We start from the raw sequence: 23,114 nt of genomic DNA on the forward strand, positions 1-23,114 counted from the left end.
CAGAAAATCAATTTACTAGGAATGAGCATTTCCAAATTTCCAAACAATATCTCTGTGAGCACAAACGATTTACGCAAATGAATCATAAAATAACATGAACAATGGCTTAAGTAGGAAAGAAAACACTGATACTTACTTTAATGACTTTTGTTGCATTAATAAAATTAACAGCATATAAGTTGTGTTCTTCCAGTCCTGTACCAATGGTAAGGATATTAGGGTCGAAGATGATGTCATTTGGATTGAAGCCCAGGTTTTCCACCAGTAAGTGGTAGGCCCGGGTACACACTCTAATTTTTGCATCTGTTTCTGTTGCCTAGAGGAAGGAGCAAAATAATGTCATTTGAAACAGAAAAATGAAGTGTTATCTATGAGAACAGAAGCACATTTCACTTACCTAAAGCACTTATGTATCAGTGCTTTGATTCCACTGACATTCAAATGTCATTTGATTAATTCATCAAATTATCTCAGAGGGGAAATAGGTTTCAAGTCCATTTATGTTTTTTTTTGACTATTTACTTATTTATTTATGTATTTATTGAGAAGACAGGAGGAGAGAGAGCAAAAGAATCAGACATCACTCTGGCACATCTGATACCAGGGATTGAACTCAGGACCCCACATTTGAGAATTCAATGCCTTATCCATTATGCCACCTCCTGGATCACAAGTCCATTTGCATTTTCATCAACACAACATCTATCTGTACTGCCTCTGTAAAAATCAAATAGTACACACACCAGTGTATATACTGTATGCTAATAGGCATTTAAAAAATAAACACACACAATGGTAAAAATTCAAACAGTAAAGAGCAAGTTAAGAAATCAGTGGCTCATGGTCTAGGAGGTGGTGCAATGGATAAAACACTGGACTCTCAAGCATGAGGCCCTGAGTTGAATCCCTGGCAACACATGGACCAGAGTGATGTCTGCGTTTTTCTCTCTCTCCTTCCATCTTTCTCACTAATAAATAAATAAAACTGTTTGAAAAAGATAAGTGGTTTATTTTTTTATTTGAAGGGGATTAATGGTTACAGTAAATATAGTTGTTGATACATGTGTAAAATTTCTCAGTTTTCTGCAAAATACTTTCACCCCCAGCCTAGGTCCTACTCCATCATCACGCACCAGGACTTGAAAGCTTCTGCTCTACCCCCACCCGCATAATCCTATACACCAAACCAAGTCCAAGTTCTACTTTGTGTTTGCCCTTTCACAAGTTCTGTCCATGAATGAAGTCATCCTATATTCATCCTTCTTTTCTAGCTTATCTCATTTAACAAGACTCCTTAGAGCTCCACATGGTTTTTTCTATATGTGTAATAAAGAAAATAGAAATGGGGGGGTGAAGAAATAGCATAATTGTTAAGCAAAGATACTCTCATGCCTGAGGCTCTGAGGCCCCAGGTTCAATTCCCAGAAATATCATAAGCCAGAGATGAATAGAGCTCTGGTGTCTCTTTCTCTATATCTCTCTCTTATAAAAAATAAAATAAAATTTAAATATGAAAAGGATAAAATGGTAACTTACAAAAAAAAATTAAGGAGCAACTGTTTTAAGACTTTTTTTGATAAGTTTGGTGATGGGCACTATATGGAACAGTGCCCCTACAATCTTACAGTCTTGAAACCCATTAGTAAGTCATTAATAAAAATATATTTTTAAAAAACTGTCCTTGAGCAAGGTGGTGGCACACCTGGTTAATCATTCACATTACAGTGTGCAAGGACCTGGGTTCAAGCCCCTGGTCCACATGCAGGAGGAAAGCGTCACAAGTGGTGAAAGAGGGCTGCAGGGGTCTGTTTCCTCCCCTCTCGATTTCTTTTTTTTTTTTTTAATTTTTTAAAGTATTTATTTACTTCCTTTTTATTGCCCTTGTTGTTTTGTTGTTATTGTAGTTATTATTGTTATTGATGTTGTCATTGTTGGATAGGACAGAGAGAAATGAAGACAGGAGGGGAAGACAGAGAAGGGGGAGAAAGATAAAACACCTGCAGACCTGCTTCACCACCTGTGAAGCAACTCCCCTGCTGGTGGGAAGCCAGGGGCTCGAACCGGGATCCTCACACTGGTCCTTGTGCTTTGCGCCACATGCACTTAACCCACTGCGCTACTGCCTGACACCCCCCCCTCTCAATTTCTATGTCTCTATCCAATAATAAATATCTATGATGAACATAGATGCTGAAATACTGAACAAAATTCTAACCAACCAGATATTGCAGTATATTAAAAAGATTGTTCATCATGACCAAATGGTATTTATCTCAGAGATGCAGGGTTCGTTTAACATACATAAATCAATCAATGTGATCCACCACATCAATAAAAGCAAGACCAAAAACCACATGATTATACCAGAAACATAACCTCTAGCCCATGTGAGCAGTGGGGCAAGGGCCTAACCAATTATTTCCTTATAGAGGCTCCTTGTAAAGGACTTATGGCTTTGGTAATGAGTTATCCCGTGGGGGTGGGGGAGCGTCAATAAGCAACTGTTTGATTGGAAGAACTGCAAATAAAATACTTTTTAAAAAACTCCAGATCTGTCTACAGTATTTGTTTGCCTGTTTATGTACATATTTATTTTGTCTGCAGTATTCCACCACATAGCCCAGCAGACGACCTCGCCAGTGCTTCCTGGAACCTCACCTCTCCAAAGCTCTATCCCACCAGGGAGACAGAAGCAGGCTGGGGATATGGATCAATCTGCCATTGCCCATGTCCAACAGAGAAGCAATTACAGAAGCCAGACCTTCTACACCCCATAAACAATGTTGCTCGCAGGACTAGGAAGTAGCGCCAAGAATCGGATCCTGGTTCGAGCCCCCGGCTCCCCACCTGCAGGGGGGATCACTTCACAAGTAGTGAAGCAGGTCTGCAGGTGTCTATCTTTCTCTCCCACTCTCTGTCTTTCTCTCTCTCTCATATCCAACAACAAGGACAGTAATAACAACAAGAACGATAAACAAGGGCAACAAAAGGGGAAAAATGGCCTCCAGGTGCAGTGAATTCGTAGTGCAAGCACTGAACCCCAGCAATAACCCTGGAGGCAAAAAAAAAAAAAAAAAAGAATGTTGCTCATTCTGTCACCCAGCCCCAGTTGCTTCCTATCATCTTTCGAACTAGAAAGTCTAGTCTTCATGGCATCTCTCCTTGAAAATAATATATTCATCTAATGATTTGTCTATTGTTTTTATTGTTTAGTCATTATTCATTTGCCGACTTGGGTTACAGCACCAATCTTCCTGCAACTCCAGTGCTCAGAGCACTGCCAGAGCATGTGGTTCAACATTATTTATTGAATGATTCATGTTCTTACTCAAAGCAATTTTGAACTCCATCAGAGAAACTGTCTTCAGATCAAGTTTACAATCTCAACACAGGCAGGGTTTACTCAATAAATTCTCAGAATCCTCTCTGGATATATAAAGAAATAAAACAAAATCTGCTCTGTAGAAAAAAAAAAAAAAAAGAATACTTGCTACCACTATAATGACTCAAAAACAAAGTCAAGCACATTATTAGATGATGGGGAAAATGTTCTTGAAAATTGCCCAACACCACTAAATTAAAAACAGAATCAAGGGGGCTAGGCAGTAGTGCACCGGGTTAAGCGCACATGGTATGAAGCACAAGGACCAGCACAGGTATCATGGTTCAAGCCCCCCGCTCTCCAACTGCAGCGGGGGTGTGTGTGTGTGTGTGTGTGTGTGTGTGTGTGTGCGCTTCGCAAGTGATGAAGCAAGACTGCAGGTGTCTACCTTTCTCTCCCTGTCTCTGTCTTCCCTTCCTCTCTCCATTTCTCTCTGTCCTATCCAACAACAACAACAAATGGAAAAAGCTGCCATGCAGGATTCATGGTGCAGGTACCAAGCCCCAGAGACAATAAAGAAAAAGAAAAGAAAGAATAGAATCAAGCTTTAAGTGGTGGACTTAGTATATATACATGTTTCAATGATGCACACCTGAGACTCACATAATGTTAAAATGCAATGTTATGCCACCTTTTTTTTTTTTTTTTTTTTTTTGCTACCAAGGTTATCACTAGGGCTGATGCCTACATAATGGAATCTACTGCCCTAGTAACCCCCCCCCCCCTTTCTCTTTCTGCTTCTTCTTTTCTTGGTAGAGTCACAGAGAAATTGAGGAGAGGAGAGAATGGGGGGAGGGGGAGGAAGAGAGACACCTGCAGTACCGCTTCACCGTGAAGCTTCCCCCTGCAGATGAGGACCAGAGGCTTCAACCTAGGTCCTTGCTTATGGTTATAGGTAGGGCTTACAAGGTACAGCACCAAGCAGTGATTTTTTTTAAGCAAATATTGTTTTAAAGTTGAGTTCTCCAAGCTGACTTCTTTGAGGGAACATTCCCTTGACCAGAGGTGAGCCATAACCTCTTGCTGCATTTGGCACACTAAGTGTGTCATATGTAAGAAAATGGGGGAGCGGGGTCCCTCTGTGTAGCAAGCCCACACTGCATGTGCAACAAGGAGAGTTCTTGTGGGTCATGAGTTCACTTCTAGGACCAAAACAGGATCATCAACTATCAGCACCACAAAGATAAGGCCCTTGACACACTGGTGGAGTTTTCTGTCCTGGGAAGTCTGGTAGATGCGCATGATGCTAGCATCTGGAACCTGGTGGCTGAAAAGAAAGTTACCATACAAAGCCAAACAAATTGTTGACTAATCATGAACCTAAAGGCTGGAATAGTGCAGATGAAGAGTTGGGGGGGGGGGGTCTCCATTTTGTAGATAGCTAGTAGTGTCCTGGAGTTCCGATTCCCCCAGACCCCGCCCCAGGGAAAAAGAGAGAGACAGGTTGGGAGTATGGATCGAACTGTCAATGCCCATGTTCAGGAGGGAAGCAATTACAGAAGCCAGACCTTCCACCTTCTGCATCTCACATATTCCCAGAGGGTTAAAGGATAGGAAAGCTATCAAGGGAGGGGATGGGATACAGAGTTCTGGTGGTGAGAACTGTGTGGAGTTGTACCCCTCTTATCCTATGGTTTTGTCAGTGTTTCCTTTTTATAAATTAAAAAAAAACAAAAACAAAGATAAGACCCTTGCAAATTGTTTTCAAGGCACTTGGCACATTGTCTCGTTACCAGACTAAATACTACAGTCTGCTGAAACAGATTACCAAATCTGATGATGGCCAGAGATTCAATTTAAGGGCTTTTACCAGGAGCAGGTTATATCATGACAGATTCACCAAGATTCTATTTGTCGTGTTTCTCAGATAAGACTGTGAAATAAACATGCTAATGAACTATGCTTGTGAACTATACAAGTTTTGCTTGTGGATTTCACAGACCAGGAACAGAGGTTTAGTGAAAGAATATAATGGAGCCTTGCTCTGTTAGGGAAAGCTCTCAGCTCTGGTTATACATTTACAGCAACCACAAGAGGTTTTTGTTTTGTTTTCTGATAATTAAACCTGAATTTCACTATAGACCAGTCAAATCAGAACCCTGGAGTGAGAATGAAACAACAGTACTTTCAAAGTGATTCTGATGATTCTTGTTGATGATTCTTGTATACAAGGAGAATCAGAACCACTTACAGGTATCATGGCACCTTCCTAATTTGGGGGGGGGGGGGAATTCAGTGACAATCCGACAAATCTAAAACCCAAGAAGGAAGAAATAAATATCCTTTGTGATCTGCCAGGTTCATATTTAAGTAGAAAAGTTTGACAACAATCAGTGTGTAGAAAACCTCAATTAAGAAATCCAATGTTCCAGCGGAGGGTAGATAGCATAATGGTTATGCAAACAGACTCTCATGCCTGAGGCTCCAAAGTCCCAGGTTCAATCCCCGCCCCCCACCCCACACCACCATAAGCCAGAGCTAAACTCTGGTTAAAAAATTAAAAAGTTTTTGCACTAAAGATAGTTCTCTATTTTTCAACATACATCATGATGATGTTAAAAAATTTTTTTTTAAAATCCAATGTTCAATTTTTGCTACAAAAGCCTTAAGGAGAAATGAAATAAATTTAAAGTATGTATTTTATATATTATCATATATAAACTTATTTGCTTTCTGTTTTTTTACTTAGTCACACCGACACAGAAACTATGAACTAGAGGAAAAATAGTAGATGTTAAGGTTCTGTAAAAATGTAGAGTAGAGGGAGTTGGGCAGTAGCGCAGTGGTTTAAGTGCATGTGGTGCATAGCGTAAGGACCAGCATAAGGATCCCGGTTCAAGCCCCCGGCTCCCCACCTGCAGGGGAGTTGCTTCACAAGCGGTGAAGTAGGTCTGTAGGTATCTTCCCCTCCTCTCTCCATTTCTCTCTGTAATAATAATTTCTCTAAATAAATAATTTTTTTTTTAAAAATAAATAATTTTTTTAAAAAAAATGTAGAGTAAAAAGGGGCAGGCAGTAGACACTGGGTTAAACGCACATGGGACTGACCTAAGGATCCCAGTTCGAGCCTCCACCTTCCCACCTGCAGGGAAGTTGCTTCACAAGTAGTGAAGGTCTGAAGGTGTCTTTCTCTCCTCCTCTCTGTCTTCCCTTCCTCCCTCAATTTCTTTGTCCTATCCAACAACAACAATAACAACAAAATTGAGAAAGTGGCTTCCAGGAGCAATAGATTCTTGTATTGTAGGCACCAAGCCCCAGCGATAACCCTGTAGGCAAAAAAAAAAAAAAAAGAGTGGAAGCAGGACCAACACTGAAAGTAGATTAAAGTTTCGCATCCAGTTGACCTAGCTTAACATGGGTCAAAGAGGTTCATTCTGCTACAATAGAGTTCAAAAGGGAGGTTGTATTAACATCAGATAGACCCTAACAAATCCAAAGAAAAAGAGCTGAAAGACAGTTTTCACAAGAAAATCATTTGACAAGGAAAAAAAAAAAAAGAACCCTCAAAGGGCTGAGAAGATAGACTAGTGGTTATGTACGACTTTCATGCCTGAGGCTCTGAGGAGACTAGTGGTTATGCAAGACTTTCATGCCTGAGGCTCTGAGGTCCCAGGTTCAATCCCTGGCATCACCATAGGCCAGAGCTGAACAGTGCTTTAGTAGGGGGAAAAAAAGTTATAAGGTGTCAGCAAAATAACTCACCTGAATACTAAGATGCTTTGCCATGTGCCTGACCCTGGTGTAAGCCAGGCCCCTTTTGCATTAAAGAAAGCTTTGATGCAATGGTCTCTCGCTTTCTCTCTCTCTCTCTCTTCCTCTCCCTCTAAACACACACACACACACACACAATCTTGCACAACCTTGGCTCTACAAGAAACTCAGTGAGGATAAATGTTTAGTTTAGAAATCTTTCAAATGAACTCTCTACTGTGTCAAGTGTGTGCACACAAGAGCTGAACACAACTGCTGGGAATCCTGAGCCTGGGCAGAAGCAGCAGCTATAAGGGCAGACATAAAGGTGGCTGAGGTCCTACCTGCAGTGCAGTGCAGTGCAGTGCAGTGCAGTGCAGAAAATAGCACTGAGCTGGGCTTGTGAGAAACCCAGGTCAACTTGGGATGTTTCCCAGTTCACTCTTCACCCAAAAGAGTGGAGACTCTGTCCATGCCAGAACTCAAGACAGGTAGAACTGGGTACCAGGAACTCACAGTTGAAGAGATACTGGACAGGATTTAAGACTAAAACGAATCTGGGAAGCAATCTCCACGCAGCAAATACTAGTGAGGGGGAAAAAAAGAAGCTCAGTTACAGTTTAGGAACTGCATGTGTCACTGATGAAAATCTGTTCATTTTTAACAAAGGCAACGTTGTTTCAAACATCACCTTCTAGGAAAGGGTACAAGTTCGGGGTGAATGAGGAGTTGGAGAGAAAAGAGTGGCTCGGAAACCTTGTATTCCTCATATGCCTGCCCTGAAAGCCCATCTCTGAGGGTAATATGGAATTTTTTCTCTTTCTTAGAAAGAATTTAAAATATATTCTACCATATAAGAAAAATTTCAACAATAAGAATACTCATAATTGTGTAATGTTAGCCAGGGAGTGGTGGCCTCTCTAACCACTTAAAAAAGAGGAAGCTGAAATATGTCAGATTTAAACAAAGCTCAGTGTCTCATAGGAGAAATCTGAGAAACTACTAGGCTTGAGTGACTTAAGGTGAAAATAAAGGGTAAACTATGAAATATTAATTTCAATTTCCTAGAACTTAAAAGCTGTGGTGTATATCCTACTGAAAAATTAGATCTTCAACTGAAAAAAAACAGTATCACTTCATCTAAATTCAAAAAGAGGCTGGTTATGAAATAAAAATCTAAAGGAAAAATAAACTAGTCACCCCCCAAAAAAAAAAAAAAACATGGAATGACCTTAAGATTCACTATTTTAAGAAAAACTATAAAGCTTAATTGTATAGTAATTTGAAAAATAGCATGTTTCTAAATGACAAATCAAAATACTGTCAAGATACTCAATTGCAATTTATTCTTAGTTAGAACTAATTGAGAATGGGGGAAGACAACATAATGGTTATGCAAGGCACCAAAGTCCCAGGTTCAATCCCCCTAACACCATTTAAAAAAAAGAGAGAGAGAAAAAAACTAACAAATTTAGTTCTTAATTGTTATACAACAACATTATGAGAATTCAATCAACAGAAGACATACTTTATAGCAAAATACCCAAATTGCCAATATATATGAATTTTTCCTTTTTTTTTTTTTTACACCATAGCACTGCTTAGCTCTGGCTTATGGTGGTGCAGGGGATTTGAACTTGGGACTTCGGAGCCTCAGGCATAATAGTCTGTATGCATAACCATTATGCTATCTACCCCTGCCCCTGCTTTGATCTTTATAACTTTCAATATTTAAAAATTCTACAGTAATCACATAAATCAGTAGTCATGTGGAATAATATTTTAATTAGGAAAAGTAGTGGTTAAAAAGGAAGTTTAATTTCACAGTGTTACTAAACAATTACTTTCCTTTATAGAATTTTCCAATACACTTATATGAATTTACACCCAACTCTACAACAAATAAGGCTTTCTGTTTACCATTGCTGGATCAGCATGAATTGAGAATATTTTTAAGTTTCCATTTACCAAGTTAGTAAGGATAAAACATTCTTTCACTACCAACAAGAAAGAACAATTAAAAATAAAAATCTCCCCTACATTTATTTTTTGTCTGTGATCTCATTCAAATAAGAACTGGGAAAAGCTTGTTCTCAGACAAGATCAAGCATTGCGCAGTGCCAACAGACAATGCATGGCATAAAACAGGATTTGGAAAGATGCACCAGTCTTCAAGCTATGAAGATCAGGGATTAAAACTTGGCTCTACTCCATCCTAGCCATTTGTCCATGACTCACTGTAAAATGGGACAACAGCTACCCCAGGTGGTTACTAAAAGGACTGAGATCAACTCTATAATAGCTGGTTTTCCTTTTTCACATTTTTACTTATTTTATTTTTTGTAGCAAGAGAAATACCACTCAGCTCTGGCTTATGGTGGCAAAGGGGCTTGAACTTGAGAATTCTGGTGCCTCACACATGAAAATCTTTGTGTACAATCATTATGCTAGCTCTTAAACCCTGTGGGGGGTTTTCAGCCATAGTACTCATAGGGATTGCCTTCTGGCTTTTAAACTATGAAATCCAGGTCTTATCCCAGACCAAAAGGGTTAGAAACTCAAGGAGACAGATGCCATGGGATGTTTTTTAAAAGCACTGGAAATGCAAAGGGGGGAGGAATATTGAATAATCTCACTCACAGGTGGGACCTAATAAATAAAGGAGCAGATCTGGGAACTCAGAGTTGAGAGACGTGGGTTGTTATGGGTGGCTGGAGGGAGCCTGGGAGGTGACACAGTGAGTAGGATGCTAAACTATGAACATGAGTTAGAAACCCAGCATTCCATGTGCCAGGGATATTCTCACTCTCCCTTTTCCTCTCTCCTTCCCTCTCTTCCCTGCACCCCCCATCCCTCTCACCTTCTCTCTCTTGTCTTAACAAAGAGAGAGATAGAGACCTAGAACCCTAGAGCTTTATGGGGGGGAGGTGAATGACAGTCTGGTAAAGGATGGAAGAGGTGTGCTCACAGCCATCTTTGTAAATGCCTGCCTATAACACCACCATCATCTCCATAAGCCAACATTTCTTCAGTCAGTAGATTTAAATTAAAAGAAACAGGGAGTCGGGCAGTAGTGCAGTGGGTACAGTGCTTGTAGAGCAAAGCACAAGAACTGGCACAAGGATCCCGGTTCAAGCCCCTAGCTCCCCACCTGCAGGGGAGTCACTTCAAAAGGGGTGAAGCAGGTCTGCAGGTGTCTATCTTTCTCTCCCTGTCTTCCCCTCCTCTCTCCATTTCTCTCTGTCCTATCCAACAATGACGACATCAATAATAACTACAACAATAAAACAACAAGGGCAACAAAAGGGAATCAACTTTTTTTTTAATTTTTTTCCCTTTTGTTGCCCTTGTTGTATTTTTATTGTTGTTATAGTTATTATTGTTGTTATTGATGTCGTCGTTGTTAAGATAGGACAGAGAGAAATGGAGAGAGATGGGGAAGACAGAGCGGGGGAGAGAAAGATAGACACCTGCAGACCTGCTTCACCGCCTGTGAAGCGACTCCCCTACAAGTGGGGAGCCAGGGGCTCGAACCGGGATCCTTGAGATGGCCCTTGTGCTTTGCTCCGCCTGCACTTAACCGCTGTGCTACCACCGGACTCCCAGAGAATAAACATTTTTTTAAATGTTTCTTTAAAAAAAATTAAAAGAAAGAAAGGGTGGGAGTTGGGTGGTAGCACAGCAGGTTAAGCGCAAGGACTGGCTTAAGGATCCTGGTTGGAGCCCCCAGCTCCCCACCTGCAGGGAGTCGCTTCACAGGCGGTGAAGCAGGTCTGCAGGTGTCTATCTTTCTCTCCCCCTCTCTGCCTTCCCCCCTCTCCATTTCTCTCTGTCCTATCCAACAACAACGACATCAATAACAACAATAATAAAAAAAAAACAAGGGCAACAAAAGGGAAAATAAATAATATATATATAAAAATAGAAAGGGTGGGGGCTGGGGAGATAGCATAATGCTTATGCAAAAGACTCTCATGCCTGAGGCTCTGGGATCTCCGGTTCAATCCCCAGTGCTACCTTAAGCCAGCGCTCAGCAGTGCTCGATCGCTGTATCTCTAATTAAAGTATTAAAAAAAAAAAGTGGGAGGAAAAGAAAGAGACAGAGACAACACTTCCCTGTGGGGGTGTTTCTGCTTTGTACTCTTGGTGAAGCATCACAGATATGCAAAGCACAAAACATTCCATTCCCTTATTTATGTATTTACTTGTTTGTTTGTTTGTTTATTATTAGATAGAGACATACAAAAATGGAGAGAAGAGGAGAGAGAGAGGAAAAGAGATCTCTACAACATTGCTTCACCACTTAGGAAGTTTTACCCTGCAGGTGGGGCAGGCTCAGGGGTTTGAACTTGGGTACCTGGACACTGTAATGTGTGTTCTCAACCGGGTATACCACCCTGCCATATAGTCTTTTGAATTTAATTTTTACATTTAGATCTGATGTATACTTCATCTCTGCATATGCAGACAATGAGGCTTTAACTTTATTAGATTCCAAAAGCATATAGGGTAGGAGAGATAGCATAGTGGCTATACAAAAAGACTCATGCCCGAGATTCCAGAGTCCCAGGTTCAATCCCTTACACTACAATATGCCAGAGCTGAGCTCTGGTTAATAAGGAAAAAAAAATTTTTTTTTTTTTTAATTTTAAAAGTATCCAAATTGGTGCACTTGGTTAAACACACACATTACATTGTGCAAGGATTCAAAACCAGGTCCTCACCTGCAGGGGGAAAGCTTTACGAATAGTGAAGTGGTGCTGAAAATGTCTTTCTCGTTTCCTTGCTATTTCCCCCTCCTGTCTCTATCCAATAAATAAATAGTAGAATTTATTGAGTTAAATGCAATGTATATATGAAGCTAGGTAAGGGTGGATGTGTTTTGCTATGGAGACTCCCGTTCTGATCTGTCTGTTCTGTGTAACACATCAGAGCCGGATCAAATGACATCACTTACCTGCCCTTCTTCATCAAAAGCCATGACCACTACGGCAGCTCCAAACTTTTTAATCTTTCCGGCCTTCTCCAAAAAGTCATCTTCTCCCTCTTTCAGACTAATGCTATTGACAATGCACTTCCCTTGGCAGCACTTTAAGCCAGCTTCAATCACAGCAAAATTGGAAGAGTCGATGCATAAGGGCACCTGAGATCAGAATAACAAGACAGCAGCAGACAGGTTACAAGACGTCACACATTCCCTTCCACAGGCTACCAAATATTCTCCCTCTCTCTCTCTTTTTTTTTGAAACGATGAACTAATAATAGTTTGATAGAGATGGGATTTTAAGGGGCCAGTGGTGGCGCACCTGGTTCAGCGCACGTTACAATGTTCAAGGACCCAGGGGGAAAGCTTTGCAAGTGGGGAAGCAGTGTTGCAGGTGTCTCTCTATCTCCCCTTTCCCTATAGATTGCTGGCTGTCTCCAATAAATAAATAAATTAAAACAGTTTAGAGAAAGATAGGATTTTAATAATCCTGTCCTTGAAGCTTAAAATACTTGAAGCAATCTCAGTCTTTAAAGTAACTCCATACATGAGCTGGGAATACACAGAACTGGAAGATCATAGCCAAACGTCAGATCTGAACCAGTGAGGTGTACGTGCTGACTCCATTACTAGTTTATACTTTCAAGTGCCTCAGGCCTGCAGCAAATACCTTAAGCAGGAGTCAGACATTCCTGGTCTGGCACTGAAATTAATGCTTAGCTTCTTGTTCTTAATAACCACCTTCCAATCAAGGTTATTCAAATTCAATCGTCACTTGAAGTGAAATTCAATCCTCACGTTAAGTGGTGAAGCAGTGCTGCAGATCTCTCTCTTTCTCCCTATCTCCCTTTCCCATCTCAATTGCTCCCTGTCCTATCAAATAAAATATTTAAAAAGACTGTCAGGAGTGATAACCTTGGTAGTGGCAATAATAATAATAATAGGAGGAGAAGGAGAAGCAGGAAAAGAGAAAGAATAAAAGGCTTGTTTTTAAAAAATAATTTCGGGGCCAGGTGATGGCACACCTGGTTGAGTGCACATGTTACAATGTGCAAGGACCCGAGTTTGAGCCCCTAGTCCCCACCTGCAGGGGAAAGCTTTGCAAGTGGTGAAGCAGGGCTGTAGGTGTCTCTCTGTCTCTGTATCACCCCCTTCCCTCTCGATTTCTGACTATTCAATAAATAAGTAAAGATGATACAAAAAAATATTTAAAAATTATTTTCCATGTACTCTTTCTTCTGTTCCAGGAAGGGTGAAAGAAAAAAACTTTGAGGAAAAACTTCACTTAATGCAAATAAGTAAAAATAGGGCAGCTCATCTAGGCTCTATGAATTATTTAATTCATCCAGTGAACCACTAAGTGACCATCATATAGACTCAGGGACGATGAATAAGGAAAGCTAGATTCCTTGTCTCACTGAACTTATAAAGTTATCATGTTTGGAGAAAGTTTAATACTTTAAATGATTAAACAAATTATAGCATAAAGTGTGGTAAATGCTAGGGTCCAGAGAGGCAGACCGCCATGAAAGTATGGGCATCAACCCAATCTATGGCACAGGGAGCACAGCAAAGAAGAATTCACAGAAAGGTTCTCAGGATAATCTGCTCTTCAAGCCATGTCTTCCAGAGGAGAACACCAGAGCAATGCATCCACTGACTTCCTTCTTAGCATGCTAGTAGTTAAGAGGTTTGCTAGGAAAAGGGTCAAATGCAATGACAATACCAAGCACTTATGGGCAGTTTGGTATCCCAGACCTGCTGGTGGAAAAAAAAAAAAAAAAAAAAAAAAAAAAAACATGGTGGGTAGATATTTTTAAGCTGTACTTCAATGACTCAAATTTTGACTTCAAACTTCAGGATTGGGTCCAAGTCGGAAGAGATAATGAAAATCATTGTAGCAATCAAAGCACTATGTAATAATATTTTAAATGTTACTGGCCTTTCATGGTGAAAAAGGTACTTTTCTCTTTTCAGTTTAGAAATCAGACAAAGCAGGTATGATTACTGCCACCTTAAGAAAACTTGGGCCAGTAGTAGTTAATCAACTTGCTTGGGACTATCAGGTAAGTTTTTTTGTTGTTGTTTTGTTTTTTTAACTCAAACAACTCAATTTATAAATGACTTCTAATTCTTACTAATTTGGACAACTAATCTAGTCTCTTTAGACCTTGAGGTCTCAAAATATTTACTCCTAGAGGAGCAGGACTTTCTTTTTTTTAATTTAATTTAATTTTTTTATTTAAGAAAGGATTAATTAACAAAACCATAAGGTAGGAGGGGTACAACTCCACACAATTCCCACCACCCAATCTCCATAACCCACCCCCTCCCCTGATAGCTTTCCCATTCTCTATCCCTCTGGGAGCATGGACCCAGGGTCATTGTGGGTTGCAGAAGGTAGAAGGTCTGGCTTCTGTAATTGCTTCCCCGCTGAACATGGGCATTGACTGGTCGGTCCATATTCCCAGTCTGCCTCTCTCTTTCCCTAGTAGGGTGGGTCTCTGGGGAAGCGGAGGAGCAGGACTTTCTAAGTGAGAAGTTGTACGTCATAAATAAATGATACAATAATGTAAATCACTGCTTGCCACAGGATTTCTAACTTAAATATTTGTTGAACAGTGGGGGGTGGGCTGTTAACGTTATAAGACCATTTCTTTAAAAAAAAATCATTCTACATGAGAGAGACAGGCTGGGAGAATGGATCAGGTCGATCTGCCAATGCCCATGTTCAGCAGGAAAGTAATTACAGAAGCCAGACCTTCCACCTTCTGCACCCTAAAATGTCCCTGGGTCCATACTCCCAGAAGGATAAAGAATAGGAAAGCTATCGGGAGGGGATGGGATATGGAGTTCTGGTGGTGGGAATTGTGTGGAGTTGTACCCCTCTTATCCTATGGGTTTTGTCAATGTTTCCTTTTTATAAATAAAAGTAAAAAAAAAAAAAATTGTTCTCCATTGCGAATTCATTGGTACCAAGATGAAGTGTAATTGTTTTTAGAATTCATCTAATTTAAAAAAAATTTTTTTAGCTTTATTAAGGGAAAACATAGACTGACACAATACTTGGTTAAATACTGGTTTGTGATTTTGTCTTACTCTGATATATTTAAAAGCATCTCTTCTTCTGCACTAAGGAAGGCTTAACTGAGCTCTCTTGAATATGGTAGAAATGGAAAGAATGATTTGGTATGCAGAAGAGATAAGTACATCCTTCAGAGACATAAAGGGTAGGTTCTTAATGTACCCAAGCATTAGAGGAAACCCAAATGAATTCTCATGAACATTCTAATTCCAGAAGCTTTGGAAGTAAGTTAAGATGAAATCACATCTTAAGTCTGGTTTATATGTAAAGGCTTCCATTAAGGAAAACACACACACACACACACACACACACACACACACACACACACACACACACACACACACAATCAGAAACCATTATGCTTCAACACAGACAGAAAACCAGTGTTAGATCACAGGTCAAAACTGAGAAAGATCAACTGAGAAAGTTTTACAACCTTGGCAATGTCAGGCTCGGAAGCAATGAAGTTGCAAAATCTGGTCATAGCACTTGGGCCATCTAGCATGCCATCATCCATGTTGATATCCAGTACTTGGGCTCCCATTTCCACCTGCACCTTAGCAACACTCAGTGCTTCCTGAGGAAAGGCAAGAGAAAGTATTAGGAGAGGGTGACTCAAAGAAGGCTAACAAAAGTAATCCTCTAGTACCTTAGCTGTCCTTTCAAATTACATTAGAATATACTAATACTAGTTAGCCTCCCTGACTCTAGGCCTACTGTCTTCTAATCAGTCATCACAGATTAACTTCTAAGTATTTCTTCTTTGATATGCCTTTACTATACAGCATCTATCAAGGCTGTTTTCCTCTGTTAAGACGCTAAACTGCATAATCTGGTATTCAAGGCTTTCTGTGGCCTGGCCCCCATCTGTTCACCTAATTGAACTTCTCACTTCTCAGTTGGTACCCTTGACCTAGCCAGTTTTTTTATTTCCATCTGTGTCACAGATGATACTGTTTCTTCTGCTTAAAACATAACACTCATCCTTTTTATTATTATTATTATTATTACTACTATTTTAAGAACCATTACAGGGCCTGGGGAGACAGCATAATGGTAATGTAAAAGCCATTCATGTCTGAGGCTCTGACGTCCCAGATTCAGTCCCCAGCACCACCATAGGCCAGAACTAAACAGTGTTCTGGTGTCTATCCTCATCTCTCTGTCTCTCTTTCATTAAAAATAAATAAATAATATTTTTATTCCATTTTTTAATTTCTTTATTGGGGGATTGATGATTTACAGTCAACAGTAAATACAATCGTTTGTACATACATAACATTTCTCAGTTTTCCACACAATACAACCCCCACTAGGAACTCTGCCATTCTGTTACAGGACCTGAACTCCCCCACCCACCCTAGAGTCTTTTACTTTGGTGTAATACACCATAAATAATTTTTTATACTTATTTATTTTCTCTTTTGTTGCCCTTGTTTTTTTTAATTGTTGTTGTAGTTATTATTATTGTTATTGATGTTGTTATTAGATAGGACAGAGAGAGATGAGGAAGACAAGAGAGGGGGAGAAAAAGATAGACACCTGCAGTCCTGCTTCACTGCCTGTGAAGTAACTCCCCTGCAGGTGGGGAACCGGGGGGCTTGAACCGGGATCCTTACTCCGATCCTTGCACTTTGCACCACGTGCACTTAACCCACTGCGCTACGGCCCAACTCCCAATAATTTTTTTAAATGGCCCATCTCGGGGGGCTGGGTGGTTGCGCAGTGGGTCAAGCGCACATGGTTCAAAGTGCAAGGACCAGCATAAGGATGCTGGTTCAAGTCCCCAGCTCCCCACCTCCAGGGGGGGTCACTTCACAAGAGGTGAAGTAGGTCTGCAGATGTCTATCACTCTCTTCTCCTGTCTTCCCCATCTCGCTCGATTTCTCTCTGTCCTATCCAACAACAACAACAGCTACAACAACAATAACAATAGCAACTACAACAAGCGCAACAACAAGGACAACAAAATGGAGGAAATGGATGGCCTCTAGGAGCAGTGGATTCGTAGTGCAGGCACCAAGTCCCAGCAATAACACATGGAGGCAAAAATAAATAAATAAATAAAATTTTTTTTAAAAGGCCCATCTCACGTCCCATTTTGTCCAAGAAAAGTCCTAAGAGTACTAACCAAAACTGATAGAACATCTCAGTGTTTACCAAACCATGTAAAACATTCATTGCAGGCTATTTATAGGAATTAAAGGAAAGGAAATATGAGCTAAGCAGCCAAGGAAGCAGTGCAGTGATAAATCACTGGACTCTTGAGCATAAGATCTCAAGTTCAATCCCCAGCGCACATGTGCCAGAGTGAAGCCTGTTTTTCTATGGTTCTGCCTTCTCTTCCTCTCAAAATCACACCTACACCTAATGGATACAACATACTCAGGTAAACTCCTCCACTTAGCTTAGAGAATGAAGAAATAAGGATTGACAGAAACTAACCTATTCAATAAGAGATAAAGGATAACAGCTTGAGGATCCAACCTTCCCAAAGGGTCTATGAGAAATGATATAAATCATTTAAAGATGAGCAAACTGAGCAAAAAGACACGACTGGGATTTCTTAGTGGCTAAGTGCTCTAGCCATCCAACCAGAGTCATAAAAGGTCAAAAACTCATGAAAAACTTGGCTCAAATATTGACGCCACTCCTCCCTGTCCCCTACCTGCTTCTACTGCCAGTCCTCTAAAGAGAGAGAGAATGGTTAAAGGCAGAGGTTTGGTGGCCTGAGATCTATCACGTATGTGTTACCCAGCAACAAGCAAGTACTTTAACTTCACTGGGTCCAATTTATTAACTATGTTCTGTAAAGTGAAGGTAATATAGTAACATCACCAAGCTCTTAATTCTGTGAAGGTTATATGAGCAATGATGCAAAGTTTAGCACACCAACTGGCATGGTAAAATCCTGTAATAATTATTATTACTCTTGCCTGTCTGCTTCTTTCCAAAGATTCCCGTGCTCTCAGTATCAGATACTTCTATCTGAGAGTTGTAAAGGACACTATAGGTTGTCACAAGCACCAAAACGGTAAAATAAACACTGTCAACCAAAGAACACTCTACTATGGAGGTTCATTAGAATTTCCAAAAGAGAGGAGTCGAGTGCAGCGTAGTGGGTTAAGTGCATGTGGTGCGAAGCACAAGGACTGGCATAAGGATCCCGGTTTGAGTCCCCGGCTCCCCACCTTCAGGGGGGTCACTTCACAAGCAGTGAAGCAGGTCTGCAGGTGTCTATCTTTCTCTCCCCCTCTCTGTCTTCCCCTCCTCTCTCCATTTCTCTCTGTCTTAACAACAATAACTACAACAACAATAAAAGAAACAACAAGGGCAACAAAAGGGAAAATAAATAAATATTTGAAAAATTTATTAAAAAAAAGAATTTTCAAAAGAAATGAACATGAACAAGGTCACAGAGGCAGAAGCTGGAATGAACATCCTCCTGGAATGTTCTGACAGATTAAGAGACACTTTGTTACCTAAGTGAATGACAACCTAAAGAATGTGAATTGTTATACTATATGCAGAAAGTCACCCTGTGAACGCTTCAGAGAAAGAACATGATAGCAGCACCTGGCAGCACTGTGCATTAGCAAGAATGAATGGTTAAGAAATTATCAGAGCTGTCAGGAACCAGGTAACCAAGCAACCAGGCCCTTATAATGTACCCAGAGAGGGAATACCTCTCAGGGATGTCAAGAAGTTGTAATTAACAAGTTCATAAAGAATGATAAATGGGGTCCTTCTGTGAACAAAATTAGATCTGTTTTAATACTTATTTCTGGAAGATCTATTGCCTAAAGATTATAAAATCTTAAAAAAAAAAAAGGGGGGGGGTGGGGATAGGTAGCATAATGGTTATGCAAAGAGACTTTCATGACCAAGTTCAAATCCCACACCATCATAAGCCAGAGCTGTACAGTACTTCTCTGTGTGTCTTTCTCTCTCTTCATCTCTCTTAAAAATAAATAAAATACTTTTAAAAACAAAGCTTAGTAGTGGGCCTAAATTATTTCTTTTAAAAAGGATACATTAAAAAAATAAATAAATAAAATCTTTTAAAAAAACCATGCAACTCAGCCTATTAAGTACAAAACTTGCTATAAGTTTAATTCCTAGTAGCAAAGCTAAACAGTGCTCTGATACTTCTTCCACTCTCTCACTCTCCTGTAAGTAAATAAATAAATGAATCTTAAAAAGAAAAACCATTATGTGATCCGGGAGGTGGCATAGTGGATAAAACACTGGATTCTCAAGCATGAGGTGCTGAGCTCAATTCCTGGCAGCACATGTACCAGAGTGGTGTCTGGTTCTTTCTCTCTATCCTCCTATCTTTCTCATTAATAAATAACTAAAATCTTAAAGAGAGGGAGAGAAAGAGAGAGAGAGAGAGAAATCATTATTAAGACCTAGATCAAATAACAAAGTGAAAAATTTTCCCAAATGTTTAAACACTTCACAATTAACATAAACAGCTAGAACCTGGGTCCCCACTCCCTAACTCATCCTATTTCAGACCCCAAACACAGTGCTTTTTATTTATTTATTTTTTAACAGATATTAACAGTAGCAGCTCTGATTTTTTTGGAACTCATCTTCCTACCAGTCCAGCCTGCTCGAGAACAATGGTAAACTGTATAGTTTACCATTGTTTTCACACTTCCACAAGTTCTGTTAATGACACTATCAAAGAAGTGTTTCATCATCTACATGCTGTCTAGCCAAAGCATAGGATATGTTACAAGGGTCTTATTCAGATGCTCACTTCATAGTTTCCAGCCATAATGAGTTTAGCGAACTTCCTGGATCCTGCTACATTACAGCGTTCTCCAATGTTAACAAAGTTAGTGTATGGTCCAATCCGGAAGGGCTCCAGACCTTAAAAGGAGAAAAAGTTGGAAAATTCATATGATGATGATGTGAGATAGACAAAAAGAAATATTTTTATGAAGAAGTTTCTCTACTGTAGTCCATCTATCTAGATAGTTGAGTCAATGTGAAAACAAGACCAAGTGTGCTTTCTCCCTCCCACAGGAATACAGATTAAAACAAAAGAAAGTTATTTGTTGTAGTTAAATATGAAAGGGAGAAAGGGAGAAAAATTTTAGAGTTGTAAACTGCAAATTTCTCTAAAAGTCTGAATCATACCAGCTCTGTGAAACAAGGACAATTTACTATTATATTCCTATTTGACTAAGAGTGAGGCAAAAATCAGTGTAACAGCTACCCACTCAGACATCAACTGGGAGTGAGAAGAAGCAAGCTTTCTTAATAGTTGCACTACTGTGTTCAGAGTTTTCAACCCTTAAAAGCAAGACCACGTGGGATCACAGGAAGGACCCAGGCAGATCCCTGGGAGACAGGAGTCCCCATGATAGGTCCACTATTGGGTACCAACTTTGCACAAGTCACTTGGACTTTTTTTTTTGCACTTCTTATTCGCTGAAGGGTGATAATATCTCCAGTTATAGGTCAATTTACGGACACATGTAATAATATGGATACATTATACTCAGAGTATACATTATACTCTACTACTAGAGAGGTTCATTAGAATTTACAAAAGGGAGGAGTCGAGTGCAGCGCAGCAGGCTAAAGAGAAAAAAGTAACATGTAGTATAAAGTATCACCACAGGAAAGGACTTTAACTGTTTTTGTTCTACTAATTACATTTAAGGTATAATGAGGAGTCCTGCTACATGATTACAAAGGGCTCTGGAGACAGCCAGTCTCAAGTTCAAAGCTCTTCAATTCAGCTCAGTGAAAAACCAGAAAAGTGACTTCCCTCATAGCCTCCAAGCTTAGAAAGCAGATAGTAAGAGTGCCTCCCTTATAACGTTATTATAATGTAAAAAGGTGACTTGGTAGCATTGCTAAGCATAAAATTAACACTAGCAATCATAAAAGTTGTCATTACGGGAATCAGACGGTAGCGCAGCAGGTTAAGCACACGCGGCACAAAGCTCAAGGACCGGCCTAAGGATCCCAGTTCGTTCGAGCACCTGGCTCCCAACCTGCAGGGGAGTCACTTCACAGGCGGTGAAGCAGGTCTGCAGGTGTCTATCTTTCTCTCCCCCTCTCTGTCTTCCACTCCTCTCTCCATTTCTCTCTGTCCTATCCAACAACAATGGCATCAATAACAACAACAATAATAACTATAACAATATACAACAAGGGCAACAAAAGGGGAAATAAATATTTAAAAAATAGCAATAAAAAAAGTTGTCATTACTTAATTAGTTGAAGGAGGAAAGAGGAAAATTAATATAAGATGGGCAGTTATGAAGCTGTCCCAAGTCACTGTCTTTACCTCCCAGATTGGGTTGATAATATCCCTTTGCATTGGTAATGATCTTCAAAAGGCCTCTCCCCAGCCCCAGCCATGGTAGCCACAGAGTAGCCCTAGCTCCTGAGACAGACTCTAAAATTTGGAGTATAAATAAGCAGACTTGTCAGCATCTAAATGCTGAAAAAACCCTGCAAAACTGCCCTGCTTCTTCTTCTAGCGTTTGCCCTTCTTCCGTAGCCAGTCAACAGCATCAGGTTGAGCCTGATGTAAAGTTTCGAGACCTCCTTTTTGCATAGCCATTATGTTATCTCCCCGGTCCTGAAGGTGATTTTTAAAAAGTAATTTAGAAACAGCACATGAAATTCAAATCAGAAAAAAAAAAAATAAAAAAGGATTTTTTTCATTCTTACATATAAATTTTCTTTTAAACACTAACTAAATGGTTCTCCACATGTGTCAATTGTGGCAAAGGCCAACCATTTAACTTGTTGGTTCTTAGCTAACATCAATTGATAGCTCTAAAATCTAAGAATGAAATGACTTCTACTATACCTCTAGCAAAATTCACTTTTTACCAGGTAAGGGATGTGTCATAAATTATAAATCTCCCTTCCTTGAATTCCATTGTCTTCTGGAGAACAAAAAGGAAAAGGGTGTGGGGGGAAGTACAGTCTGAAGAAATATTTTCCTTGTTCTTTTTCCATTTTGTTGCCCTGGCTTTTTTTTTTTTTTTAATCATTGCTGTGGTTATTATCACTGTTACTGATGTCATTATTGTTGGTGGATGGAACAGAAAGAAATGGAGAGAGGAGGGAATACAGAGGGGGAGAAAGATAGACACCTGCAAAACCTGCTTCACCACTTGTGAAGTGACCCCCCCCTCCCACAGGTGGGGAGCCAGGGGCTCGAACCAGGATCCTTACGTCAGTCCTTGCACTTTGTGCCATGTGAGCTTAACCCATTGTGCTACCACCTGACCCCCAAGAAATATTTTCTACACAACTTCACTGAGAGATTAATTCTACACAATATCTACTGACTGGGAAAAGTAAACAGTGCTTTCACTATCCCTTATACTTTACTCTGACCTTCTTATAAGAATATAAGGAACAAAAATATCTCAAATGCTAAGTTCTAGATTATGAGGATGCACAATTCCTCATATGTGCTATTCCCAGAATCTCTGAGAATCTGCTTCTACCTTTTTCTTTCTGTTTAGAGATTTATCTAAAAATATCATGGGCTGGGGGGAGTCGGGTGGTAGCGCAGTGGGTTAAGTGCAAGTGGCGCAAAGCACCAAGGACCTGAATAAGGATCCCGGTTAAAGCCCCCGGCTCCCCACCTGCAGGGGAGTCACTTCACAGGCGGTGAAGCAGGTCTGCAGGTGTCTGTCTTTCTCTCCTCCTCTCTGTCCTCCCCTCCTCTCTCCATTTCTCTCTGTCCTATCCAACAACGACAACATCAACAACAATAACTACAACAATAAAACAAGGGCAACAAAGAGAATAAATAAATAAATATTTTAAAAAATATATAATGGGCTGGGGAAGACATCTCAATGGTTATGCAAAAGACTTTCAATACAAAGGCTCTAAGGTCCTGGGTTCAATCCCAAGCACCACCATAAGCCAGAGCTGATCAGTGCTCTGGTCTCTCTCTCCCCCTCTATCTTTCTTTCTGT

General features: G+C 40.1%; 1 protein-coding gene across 2 annotated transcripts in view; it reads right to left on the reverse strand.

The window, feature by feature from the left end:
- MTR (5-methyltetrahydrofolate-homocysteine methyltransferase) overlaps positions 1-23,114 on the reverse strand; it is a 77,998-nt gene that overhangs the window by 16,932 nt on the left and 37,952 nt on the right. For both annotated transcript variants that reach the window (XM_060191941.1, XM_060191942.1), the window contains exons 13-16: positions 19,910-20,022; positions 15,578-15,718; positions 12,030-12,215; positions 137-316 (exon numbers count right to left, since the gene is read on the reverse strand). In XM_060191941.1, the coding sequence (XP_060047924.1) occupies positions 137-316; positions 12,030-12,215; positions 15,578-15,718; positions 19,910-20,022 (620 nt within the window). The remainder of the gene's footprint in view (positions 1-136; positions 317-12,029; positions 12,216-15,577; positions 15,719-19,909; positions 20,023-23,114) is intronic.

Source organism: Erinaceus europaeus, chromosome 6 (assembly GCF_950295315.1).
Source record: "Erinaceus europaeus chromosome 6, mEriEur2.1, whole genome shotgun sequence".
Lineage (NCBI taxonomy): Eukaryota > Metazoa > Chordata > Mammalia > Eulipotyphla > Erinaceidae > Erinaceus > Erinaceus europaeus.